This window comes from Oratosquilla oratoria, chromosome 34 (genome assembly GCF_046742065.1).
Source record: "Oratosquilla oratoria isolate Oo_2021 chromosome 34, ASM4674206v1, whole genome shotgun sequence".
In the NCBI taxonomy this organism is placed as follows: domain Eukaryota; kingdom Metazoa; phylum Arthropoda; class Malacostraca; order Stomatopoda; family Squillidae; genus Oratosquilla; species Oratosquilla oratoria.
Window position 1 is genome coordinate 34,317,649 of NC_134810.1, and position 12,958 is coordinate 34,330,606.

At 40.2% G+C, this 12,958-nt stretch overlaps 2 protein-coding genes across 2 annotated transcripts in view; one reads left to right on the forward strand and one right to left on the reverse strand.

Moving 5' to 3' along the window:
• LOC143018181 (NAD(P) transhydrogenase, mitochondrial-like) overlaps positions 1-10,142 on the reverse strand; it is a 53,345-nt gene extending 43,203 nt beyond the window's left edge. The window contains exon 1 of the mRNA XM_076173362.1: positions 9,990-10,142. The gene's annotated coding sequence lies outside the window, so the exon portion shown is untranslated. The remainder of the gene's footprint in view (positions 1-9,989) is intronic.
• Positions 10,143-10,286: 144 nt separating this feature from the next.
• Positions 10,287-12,958, forward strand: part of LOC143018182 (isocitrate dehydrogenase [NADP], mitochondrial-like) — a 29,434-nt gene continuing 26,762 nt past the window's right edge. Inside the window, exon 1 of the mRNA XM_076173363.1 lies at positions 10,287-10,523. Within this exon, the coding sequence (XP_076029478.1) occupies positions 10,424-10,523 (100 nt within the window). The 5' untranslated portion in view covers positions 10,287-10,423. The remainder of the gene's footprint in view (positions 10,524-12,958) is intronic.

Genomic DNA, 12,958 nt, shown 5'->3' on the forward strand with positions numbered 1-12,958 from the left:
GAAGAGGAAGGGGGAAGGGGAGGAGAAAGGGGAAGGGGGAGAAGGAGGTGGAAGAATGGGGAGGAATTGTAAAGAGGAGGGGTGGGGGAGTTGGAGGGAGGGATGGGGGAGGAACTGAAAGGAGTGGGGAAAGAGGAGGATGGGAGGAGAGGAAAGGGAAGGAGAAGAGGAGATGGATAGGAGAACGTGGGCATGAGGATGTCGACAGGAGGGGAAGGGGGATAAGAAGAGGGGAAGGATGGGGACGAGGGGGAGGGGAACAGAGGTAGGAAGGAGAAAGAAGGGACGAGGGGAAGGAGGAGCAGAGGAAGGTAGGAATGAAGGGGAAGAGGGAGAAGGAAGGGGATGAGGGGCAGAGGAAGGTAGGGATGAAGGGGACGAGGCACGGGAAGGAAGGAGAAGAGGGGGACAGAGGAAGGAAGGGAAAGAGGGGGAGATGGGAACAGGGGAAGGAAAGGAAAGAGGTGGAGAGGGGAAGAAGGGGGAGGAGGAAAGAAAGTGGGGAGAGAGGAAGGAATGGGAGTCGAGGAAGGAATGGGAGTCAAAGAAGGAACGGTAGTCAAGGAAGGAATGGAAGGTGAGGAAGGGAGCGCCATTTTGAATTACTGATTCATTCACTCTCACAAAAAAAAATTTCTTCCATTATGGTTCCCAAGTGGAAGTCAAACTCTTCTGATGGCAGTGCATTGAAGAAAAGTAAAGCAATCACCAAGGAGGGTGCTTAGTTAAGGGGGTTAACTCTCATTTCGGTGATTTGCTCGATCGGATTATGCATTTCTGGTCCTCCCAACCTTATCTTTTTATGTAAGACAATGGAAATTTAACACAATGTGCGGGGAAATGGGATGCATCTGCGACAGAAATTTCATTGAAATCCATTAAGAAATTTTTACACAACAGACGATTTACTTGCAATTTTGAGTTATTTTTGAAATAACGTTTATTTTTCCAAAAGTATGAGGAGAATAATGATTTCCTTTGGTGTACAGTTAGTAGACATCCAGATGTACCTAAACTAGTATACTCGTAATTATAAGTGAAAAAGAAAGTCAGCCTTACAGCAAATTATGAAAAAAAAAAATAATAATAAACTTTAAAATTTTTTCAAAAATATATATCAAGTAGGTTAAGAATGAATTTACTAATATTGTTAGATATAAGTATCATGATCATTTTCCAACAAGAATGATCAAAATTGCTTATTTACACACGAAGTTATAGTTACTTTTGTGCGAAAAAACTAGTTTTGAGAAAATAGCATTTTTATGTTTATATATTCACTACTCCATAAAAGTGCCTCCAAAGAGTATCAAATGCACATATCTACTTACATAATCCTTTGACCATTTCTGGGAAGTAAGCAGCAGATGTTCATTACATTTCTTTTGTACCCATGCCAGCTGAGAATCGTGACAATCCTAACCTTCCATATCCTTCACATAATGAATGGTACACATGCATTACAATCCCTTTGCTAAGGTGAGTATTCTTGCACTTCTCAGGTTCAGAATGGAGCAAAATACTTTGGTAACTATCACATCTGACATATTTAGTTATGGAGTAGTGAATTTATAAACAAGAAATGTATAAAACAGGATAACACGTGGAGAAATTACGCACGCATACGCTGAACCCTTTTTCGATTGCACTGAGTGTGGTGACTGCTGCCTAACCTATCGTACAACAATATCAGAGTAAAAAATTCTCAAAAACAACAACAAAAAAATGACAAAATACAAGGAAAACAAACCATAGCAAAGAAAGGGGCGTGGCTGACGGGCAGACCTTTAAATCTCTGGCCCTTTAAACCCACCATTACCTGAGAAGGGTGGCGTTATACGTCTGGAAACCAGTCCCGCGGTGTTCAGGGACACCACACCAGTCCACACACGAAGTTTGACAAAATCGAGTATTTTTCACCGAAATGAGAGTTAACCCCTGCTGGTTCTGACCTACACCAAAAATTAGTTTACAATGTTGTGTAGAAATGGAACTCCATTGTAACTTGAGTACCCCTTGAACACACATGATAAATTGAAGAGTGGGAGACAGGTCCCCACTAGTGTTGCTCCTATCCTGTATACTACAATTAGGTAATCACACACACACACACTGTATGACTAAGAAGTAAACTAATCAAATGGATGAAAGATTTTCTGAAGGGAAGATTCATGGGGAAAAAATGTATGGATGGAGAACAGTGATCAGCATAATTTCACAAGATTCAGTGCTAGCACCTATACTCTTTCGTATTTATGTTAATAATATAATGGAAGGTACATCATGTTATGAGAACAGGTTTACAGATGCAAAATTCATGAGATGAATGAAAAAGGAGAAAGAATGTGGACTGCTACAAAAATATCTAAGACACTATATTCACATGGAGGTAAGAATGGAAAGTGAATTTCAAAACCAAAAATTGCAAAGTACTGGAAATGGGAAAAGAACCCATTACATAAGCAAAAGAAGAGAAAGATTTGGGAGCGTTTTCCACTTTGTAAAATGAGGTAATAATGGATTGATTCAAACCTACTTTGAAACTTTTTTGTTCGTATCACTTAACATATTTTACAAGTCTGTCTGAAGTAATAACATCAGCAAATCTAAGGTCCTTAAAACATTCCCCAATGATCTTTAATACCTTTCCCTTCCTAACATAATCTTTTGCAAATCTCTTCCATGCAAGTTATTAGCTTGGGTGAAGCTTTATTGCACTGTTATTCCCATCTCAATTGTTACTTTTTCTGCATCTTTATATAGCTGAATTACACCAAAGATTTTGCATACTCTCTAGAATCCTTACAATGTATTATTTGCATTTTTTGTGTAGAATTTAGTAATCTAATGCCATTTATTCTACAGAAATGATGGACCTTTTTATAATTTAGAAAACTTGGAAATATTAGTGTCTTTTTTCACTTGCTTAATTCATTTAAAAGGAGCTAATATAATTGGGAAACCAAATGAGTTTTAGACAGGCTTGGGGTGGGTGACAGCTGGGTGCATGCCTTGGCTGGTTACCTTGCTTATATGGGGGATATGGCCTTATAGTACATGGATAAAATCCGTTGTCTGCAAATAGTCTACAGGACGGCAGTCTCAATTTCCATCATTTTGTGGTTGTGACACTGAGAGTGCCGGTCCCTGCATATTCCCCTTCACTCATTTTTGCCCCCCCCCCTTTTTTTTTAACTAATAATACAAGGAACTAGTTGGTGAACACAGCAGAGGAATACTTCATCATGTGATGATAGACTGAGGAAGTGCCATTTTAGATTACATATCATTCACTTTCTCATTTATGCTGCTTTTGGCTCCCCAGCATAAGGCAAATTCTTCTGATGGTAGTGCATCAAAGAAAAGGAAGGTGCTTGTGGCTGGTTCTAGCCTACACTAAAAGTCAGTTTACAATGTTACATTGGAACGGAACTCAGTCAAAACTTGTAGATTCCCTGTTGAGTAAAAAATTTGCTACAACTTGCCAGTTTTATTGGTTGGATTTAACAAAATTTGACCTAGTCTATTTGTAGGAAACCAGTTACTAGTCTTTCTGATCACTTTCTCACTTGATCACCACACCATGACTTGGAACAATTTCCTGATATATAAACAGTGTACAGTAAAAGCCCTCTTATCCGGCATTCAGGTATCTGGCATATTTTTTCCGAGCATTAAAATCTATATGAAATCAATACAAATTGATAAAATTTCCCACGCAAAGCTTTAATTGTTTTCGGCGTCACCAGAGCGCACCACTATCTGGGTCAGTTTTGCGTCACCCGCCACAGCCCGCTGCCCACACTGTTCAGTCTCACATGTGCCATGTTTGTGTTTGTTTATGTGCTTTTTTATGTTAAGTAAAATGTTGTTAATAGTGAATAAAATGAGTTGATTGTAGACATAGTGTTTTTGTAACCCTCCACTTATTTTAGTAACCCCTTCAGAAAAGTACAGAGAAGGTTAGTGTCTAGTGATGAACTGCATGTTGGAGACTGAGGTGGTGACGCCGCAATCATGTGATGCTTTGTTTATGTTACGGTATGTGATACTATATGTTAACTGACATTAATAGTAAGTAAAGGGGGTGATTGTAGACATATTTCTGTACCCCTTCACTTACTTTAGCAACCCCTTCAAGTATCTGGCATGCCTTTGGTCCCAGTGATGCCGGATAAGAGAGTTTTTACTGTATATTGTTGAGCTAATCTATGATGAACTCCCTGCATCTTTCAGGTCTATCAATGTCATCTCTCCTAGGTTCTTTTCCTCATTTCAAAATACTTGAAGTGAATGCTACCATACTTCATTTGTGACTTCTGGCACATCTACAGGCACATACACATCTACAGGTTTATGTTAATATCCATGATATCTGATGAAAAAAAGATAATTAAAATTCTCTTTTTATCACTATCTCTCCATTCAATAATCCCTCCATTTCTATTTTTCATAGATATTATATGCTGCTTCCCTAACATCTAGTCTCCACCCAGCCCATTTAATACTTTCACATTTCTGAATAGTTCATATGATCCATGTTTTTCGTTTCTCTGATCTACATCTCATGTTCAGCTCTCTCTATTACACCCATCCTGTTTTAATCTGCATAGTACTTTTCATTAGGTAAATTGTACATACATACATATACCAAGGCTTTTTCCCCCTTACAAGGGAGGTAGCCAAAAAGGGAAAGGCATAAAATCATTTCCACCCATTCCATCCCTGAATACACTCCGCACCCCTCCACCCTCCCTCTTATCTGAGCACCTCCTGGATGATGGGTCATCCCTGCACCTTGTCCACTGCCCTGGGTCAGAAGCAGTGTCGAAAAAAAAAAGAGGTAAATTGTAACTGAAGCATTTGCTTTCTCTTGATGTGTTTTGTACTCTCTACTTTGTATGCGGATTCTTTAATGATACTCAATAATTAAAAATTCATATTCTCAAACATGTCTTTGAACTCTAGCAGAGGTGGTCAGAAGTTTGAGTCCCATGACCTGCTGTAGGGTTGTTGTATTGGTTTCTGACCACCTTGGAAAGGCTGGAATGGAAACAGCAGCTTGCCACAAATGACTGGGCTTTGCCCTATCCAGGGTTTTTCACTTCCCACTGTGTGGTAGCGGGTGGTGAGATATCTTTCAATATATTGATGGTTTACTATATACATTTTTAATTGGGAACAGTTTGATGGCATTTTTGGAGTGGGGCTGTTTACTGGTGCAGTGTGGTTGACATACTCCATTACTTATATCTTATGGTTTCTCTTTCTCTCTTCTCTTTTCTTTGAGTAGGTGGGTTGTAGATCTTGGGATGGATAAAGAGAGTGAGTGTATGAGTTTGTGGGTCAGTCATAGTGGACTGAATGTTTTTGTATTCTTTTTTTTTTCAGGTATGTGGAAGTGGGTACGTGGACTGTGTGTGTTTAGGTGGGTGGGGGAGGTGACGAATGGGCTTGTGGTTGAGCATTTTGGTGGAATGAAGGAGTTAGGGGTTATAGTTGAGGTCTTGTATTTCAGATGGGTTGGGGGTGTGCTTGGGCTGTGGGTTCTAGTGGTACTAGAAAGGGGGATGTAGTGGTTTGTAAAGGGGGCTACAGGCCTTCTCCAAGAGATGTCAGGGCCAACAGATTGAGTGTACTGAGGGTTCTTGTACTATGTGGGTGTTCTCTTCTCACTTGGTGTAGTTGCTTGAGTGGAACTATTAGAGGGGGTTCATTTGGTAAACTGTGGCACTACTTCGTATGTAACTTTTGTTCTGGTGATCCTGGATTGCACTTTTTTTTAGGTTTCTTTGGATTTGATGTATTCTGAGTCTAACACAAGGTGTTCTTGTTTGCAATTTATACTTTAGGCTAGGTTTGGGCATGGGGTTCCATGAGTGGGGGATGAACAATCTACATACATACTTTCTAGGTATTGACAACGTTGTCTGGCATGTTCAATGCACTGGCAGTTGATGCAACATGAGCATGGACAACTCTCACAATGGTGTTCAATGGGTAAATCTTTAGAAGTGCACACCTTGGCAATATAGCAATAAAAAATTAGATAATACGGGGACAATACAACTTCATCTGTTTGTGCATAGCTTTTTAGCAACATTTTCTGTTATTGGTTTCTGCCAATAAAAATATTTATGTTGATGTATTATAATTTACAAAATTAATATCTAATTTTCTAATGCTATATTGTGTAGATGTGCACTTCAAAATTGTATGTAGCGTTTAAATACAATTCTTTCATGGTCATTAAGGCATTGTCATACTAGGCTCTAAATTCTAGTTTTATTGTTAGGGTACCGTATGGGGCAGAAACATGGAACATAAGAGAAGAAGAGAGAAGGAGTTTGAATGTGTTTGAGATGAGGTGTCTGAGAAGTATGGTGGGGGTTACTAGGCTGGATAGAGTGAGAAATGAGGAGGTGAGGAGGAGAACAGGGGTGAAAAAGGATTTGGGAGATAGGGTTGATGAAAGAATATTAGGATGGTTTGGACATATGGAAAGAATGAGTGAAGAAAGACTAGTAAAAGAGGTATGGAAGGCAGATGTGGAGGGAGTGAACATGAGGGGACGTCCTAGGATGAGGTGGATGGATGGGGTGAAGGGGGCTTTGGGGAAGAGGGGAATGTCTGTTGAGGAAGGAAGGGAGAGGACGGAAGACAGAGGTGAGTGGAGAATGGTTGTATATGGATGATGTGATTGCATGAGGAGGAATGGGCGGGGGGTGGGGGGTGGGGTAGTATGTGTGAGTAAATTTTGACGCAGCCCGAAGGGATTTCTCCCCGTCCTCTCCTTATATGCAAGGGGGGACGGAGAGGGGGGGTCGCCGATTAAATGAAGCGGCCTTGCTATGGATGTGCTGTGTCTTGCGACACTGCTTCTGACCCAGGGCGGTGGGCAGGGTGCAGGGATGACCCGTCATCCAGGAGGTGCTCAGATGAGAGGGAGGGTGGGAGGGGTGTGGAGTGTATTTAGGGATGAAATGGGTGGGAGTGTTTTTATGCCTTTCCCTTTTTGGCTACCTCCCTTGGAAGAGGGAAAAAGCCTTGGTATATATATGTACCTTATAAGGATGTCATTTGGGCCTTTTGGGATTTGGAAAAGCCTTACAACAGGGTACACAGGAAGGCACTGTGAGAGGTATTGCAGATACATGGGATAGGAGCAAAACTGTTAAGAACAGTCGAGTTTTTATGAGAATAGTAGAGCTTGTGTTGTGTTAGAATTAGAAATGGAGAGAGTGAGTGGTTTGAGGTAAAGGTGGGACTTCACCAGGGATGTGTCATGTCATCATGGCTGTTCATGGATGGGGTAGTGCGAGAGGTAAATGCAAGGGTAATGGGTCAGGGATTGAAGATGGTTCAAGTAGAGAAAAATGGAGATAAGCCAACTGTTGTTTGCTGATGACACTGTGCTTGTGCCAGGATCAGAGGAAGGATTAAGGAAGTTGGTGATGGAGTTTGGGAAGGTGTGCAAAAAAAGTAAGTTGAAGATGAATCTGGGTAAAAGTAAGGTAATGAGATGTAGAAGGGGAGAGGATGGCAGCAAATTGGAAGCGAGTATTAAGGTAGGGACTGGAGGAAGTGGATAGTTTTAGATACTTGGGAACAAATGTGGTGGGAAAGGGATGAGTGGAGGTGGAATGTAGATTGAAAGAAGCAAGTAAACGCCTTGGGGGATTAAAAGTGTAACAAGTAAGATACATTTGGGAATGGATGCTAAGAGGAGATTGTATGCAGGGGTGTTGTGCTGACAGCCCTGTATGGGTCAAAAGCATGAAACATAAGAGGAAGAGAGATTTTAAATGTGTTTGAGATTAAATATCTGAGAAATATGGTACGAGTTACTAGGCTAGAGTGAGAAATGAGGTGAGGAGGAAAGCTGGGGTGGAAAAAGAGTTGGGGGATAGGGTTGATGAAAGAGTATTGGGATGGTTTGGACACATGGAAAGAATGAGTGAAGAAAGATTTGTAGAAGTGTGGAAGCAGAGGTGGATGGAGTGAACATGAGGGGGCGACCTAGGATGAGACTGATGGATGAGGTAAAATGGGCGTTGGGAAAGAGGGGGTTGTCTGTTAAGGAAAGAAGTTAAACGATAGGGGTGAATGGAGAATGGTTGTGTATGGGTGATGCTGTGATGCATGGTAGTGGGTGCAGGATGGGGTTTTAGGAAGTATGTGTGAACAATTTTTTTATGCATCCTGAAAGGATTTCTTCCTGTCTTCTCTTTTTCTGCATGAGGAGACAGAGAGGAGGGGTCACCAATTAAATGAAGTGGCCTTGCTGTAGATGTGCTGTCTTGCTGCACTGCTGACACAGGGATAACCCAAGAAAAGAGGGAGGGTGGGAGGGGTGGTAAATGAGAGTATGTGGGAATGAAATGGGTGGGAGTGGATTTATTCCTTTGACTTTGGCTACCTCCCTTGTAAGATGGAAAAAGCCCTTTGTATGTGTATGTATGTACCTCCTTGGGACCACATATCACAAGAAGTTCCACATTGGTCTTCAAATTCATCAGACTACCATATGGCACTGCTTTGTTATCCATTCATTGTTGGTAGATTTTAGGGCCAAGGATCTTTGGTCTTGTTCAGGGTCCACTTTATTTTGGCACAAAAACTGATGGTTACTGGGGTTTGGTAACCTCAGGAATGCCGTATTTTTTCTGAGGGGTCAGGGTTGTAATTGTTGACTCTAATGCTTTGGTCTGCTAACTACTTCTATAGGGAGGTGTTACCATCATAGATTCTTAGAGTTTTGGGGTAGGCCTCTTCAATTCAGTGGGAAGTGTTGCAAAGCAGGGGACAGTACAACAGTGATTTTTGTTTTAGGAGAGTTGTTGCTCTCTTTCTGATGCTGTTGGTGTTTTGCTTTGTTGTCATCATTTGCACCACATTATGGGCGACAATACTAGGGGTGGTTCCCCAGCCTGGTTAGATTCAGGGAGGCTATGTTTGGAGAACTTTTTCAAGCCCGTTCCAGACAAGTTGAACAGAGCAAGTCTAAAATAGGGCTGCTAAGTTGTGCAGGGTGCTGCCGAGCTGTGCTACTCCCTAGTTTTGTACAGGGTGACAAATGGGCCTACACTGCCTACCATATACGTTATCTCTTGCCCTAACTGTCACACATCATTGCTGGAGGATTTATGGCTATTAGTTGGAAAAATAGTATTAATGTTGGTGTGTAGATAGTGACTGCATATACAGTCTCAGTCACTGCTACATTCTTGGCAACTCCTAAGTGGGAGCAAGTCCTAAGGGGCACCACTTGGGGTGGTAGAGCACCAGGTAATCCTCTCTTTCCAAGTTTCCTTTCCCAAAGCCTCACTTAGAGATCTTCCTGTTCTCATCTTACTATAACTATAGAGACGTGATGAAGATTTGCAGGACCTTAAAACTAAATTCTTGATGGGCACTGGATACCTGTGGTAGTTACCTTTCACTCCCTGTCCAGTGGAGTAGGATTCTTCTTAAATCAAGATAGCTGGTAAGAATTAAATTTGGTAGTACAGTACTGTATATACTGTATCAGATAGGATAGCTTGGATTGTGGACAGGCTTTGTACAAATACATAAAAAAATTTCATTAATAAATAAATATTGTGCTACTGAACATTTTCCCTATATGGATATTTTGTGAAACATTCCCTTCATTTGGAGTGGGAACAAAAAAAAATCATGTACCCGGCTTTGGCACTACCAGGGGTTCAGGAACCCCGGCCTTGACATTGGTAATTGCGAAGTCTTTAAAAAGGGCTTTATTAAACCGCAGTGAATTGTTGAACTAACCATACCCTTTTTGCCGGTGATCTTACTTTCAGATAATCACATATACCTTGCAAGGGCAGATCAAGATATGTACAATGCATACAGATAACACCTCTACCAAGACTGACTTGAACTTGAACCAACACAATTTTTATTACTGCAATTGTCATCTCCTCAAATTATGTGAACACTTCATATATGTATATTATACATTCACATACCGTTGTATGGCTCTCGTACTTCGTGTCACTGAATTTTGAGAGTTATAGGACGTTCTACACCTTCACTCCAGTCCACTGTTTTGCCAGTACCGATACCCTATGGTGCTGTTGCCCGAACGCAAATACTAAGCAGACAAACGTAATCATTTTTAGTTTCTTTAGTGCCCTTGTCCAACATAAATCTCGTTGTCTCAGTTATTATATGTTACTTTTCTAGTTCTATTATTATATTTTATAATTAATTATTATTATATAGAGTGACGTACAGAATTTTCAGAATGGTTGCCAATGTATCTTTTAAAAGATGAACTCCGAACAAATCAACAGGGCAAACCGGGCCGCCGGGATGAGGGTTCGCTTTACCATTGGGAGCGACATAGGAAGGAGGACGGAGTGACCGGCATCAGAAGCATATACGTAGAATTCTATTAAACATGGCATCTACTGTTGTAAACATTGCAAGAACGGCTCGTTCAATAGCCAGCAACCAATCAAGGGTTGGAGTTCCTGCGCTTTTTACACAGCAGCGCAAATGTGAGTAACAATACATAGCCAATGTCCCATAGGTTCGACTGTGTATACGTGACAAACTGGCGTGAATGTGTTTGCGTGAGTTTAGCGTAAATTAGATATTTTAACATAATGATAAATTAAATTGTATTCATATCTATAAACGCCTTGCAGTAAGCTATGTTTGTTGGATTGGTTTGAGAATGACAAAGTTTTAAGAACTCTAGTTTCAAAGGATTTCAGTAGGAGATAATCTGTCATGCAGTAGCGGTAGGGGGAAAGAAAGGAATACGTGAAATAAAAGTGAATTCGTGGCCTCATTTGGCAACGCATTTTGCATCCCTCCCCAATTCCAGTGCTATCGGCAGGGAAAATATCAAACATTACCTTAGTCTTTTATCACTGCAAATTCAATTTACCATGGTTTAATATTGGGTTAGTTACTTAGTAATTCATTTTGCGGTGTTTAGCACTGTAGAGTTGATGAGTGGGACTTCTACAGGAATAGTAATTGAAGTTATACTTTCAGTTAGTATCATGGTATGGTATAATTATACAAGCCTCCCATTATCAGACGTGCCTCATGTTTGACAATAATGTGCATATTTACCCCATTGGTACAAGAAAGGAGCAACCTAGTAAATGGTACACGAAAGGAGCAGTGCTTGTGGGTATTTGGATCTTGTTCACCAAGTATCATATCCAATTTTAAAAATTAAATTCCTGTACGATTCCAGCTAGGGCTATTCCTATATATTTATCTTTACAGAAAATTCTTTGTATCTCTCAGGCATTGGTTTTTCAGTTGGTTCCCATGATCTCTTAATATTTTTTCATCCCAAACCTTTGTTAGTTGTCAACCCCCATTCAAGGACCTGTTCACTGCAATCATCTCCAACTTTGTTCCTTTAACAATAACACATCAAATTATTTTAGTCTTTTTTTTTGTACAGTTTGTGTCAGGCTGGGAACCATTTGACCAGTCAATGTGATGTATTCTTTCAATCTTGTTTTATATTGGCAGTTATCTTAGCAACCAACATTAGTTACTCAGCAAGTATTGAGACTGTTTAGTCTAAGGTTTTTGTGCAGATCATCATCAGTGACGAAGCTGATTTGAATCCTTGCTGTACACCACATAATAGTAGAGCTACCTTGTCAAATATGAAAAGTGGTATTTGTGTAGGTCTGGGTGGTTGTTCCATTTGGTGGCCAGGTGTCTTTTGAAAGTTTCAATGTTTGGGTTGGAAACTGTAGTCTGAGAACTTGTTCCAGTCTCTGATAGCTCTGGTGCAGAAGAAAGGTCTTCAAATTCCTGATGTCTTCTGTATGTACTTTTACTGATGTCCTCTTTGTAACTACAAGGGATGATTGCAGCATCATGCTGTAGCAGTGCAGGCTTATGAGTATATATAGATAAACCTTGCATTTTTTGTAGTGTTGGTTTGGGTCTTGTTTTCATCTAACTTGTTTCTTGACATCTTTAAAGCAATTTTTTTTTTTCTATTGATTTTTCTTACACCATTAACTCTTCTGTCCACCTCTAAACCTGTTTCCAGTTTAGATATCATCATCATGTTTCTTGTCTATCTTCTCTCCTATAGAATGGGAAGTCCCAGTTTCTTCCTTTCCTCATAAATCTTGTTTAGACCAGGGATCATTTAGGTTGACATCATTTGTTTTCCATATATATATATAATATATATATATATACATACATACACATCTAAGTATGGTTTTGTCTGGTGACTTGCTATGTGATGGTTTCAGATTTTATTTCACATAATTTTAATATTCCACCCTTCTGTGTTATATATTGTCGTGGCTGCCCCTTTCTTCAGAGGGTGAGGAGTTGGTACTCCCAAAGGGAGTTGATGAGTCCAATTCAGGCTTTGAAGGATCTTCTGTAAGTTGGGCAAGGTGTTCCATGAGGGGAGATCTGGTCTGGGTTGGAAATGCTTTTCATTCTTCGCTTTTCTTCCAGTTCTTCACATCAGTTTGTTACTAATGTTGTTCCTTCATAAACAATGGATCTCCAATCTTTTGCATTTTCTTCCCAGTTATTGTTGTTGTAGTGGAAGTCCAAGTTACTCTATTTTATGTTGACCTTTAAGAGGACCTTGTATTGATTTTGCCCTGTCTTCCATATCCTTTTTGAGAATAGATCTGTTTTGGTCATTGGACATTCAAACAACATGCCCATTCCATCTATGTCAAATTTTGATGATGTGAGCAGCCTTGGAAAAAAATCTTCTTAAACTTCGAATCAAAATTGGGAACCGCCTGAAAGTATTTATATCTTGGATTTAACCTTGCTCTTCACCTTTACCGTAACATTGTCAAATTTCTGTGCTGCCTCATTTCAAAGAGCTTCATTTCAAATTTCTGTGCTGCCTCATTTCAAAGAGCTTCATTGTCTAAGATCATAATGTTTCCCCTAGCTTTGAAAGTATGATTGG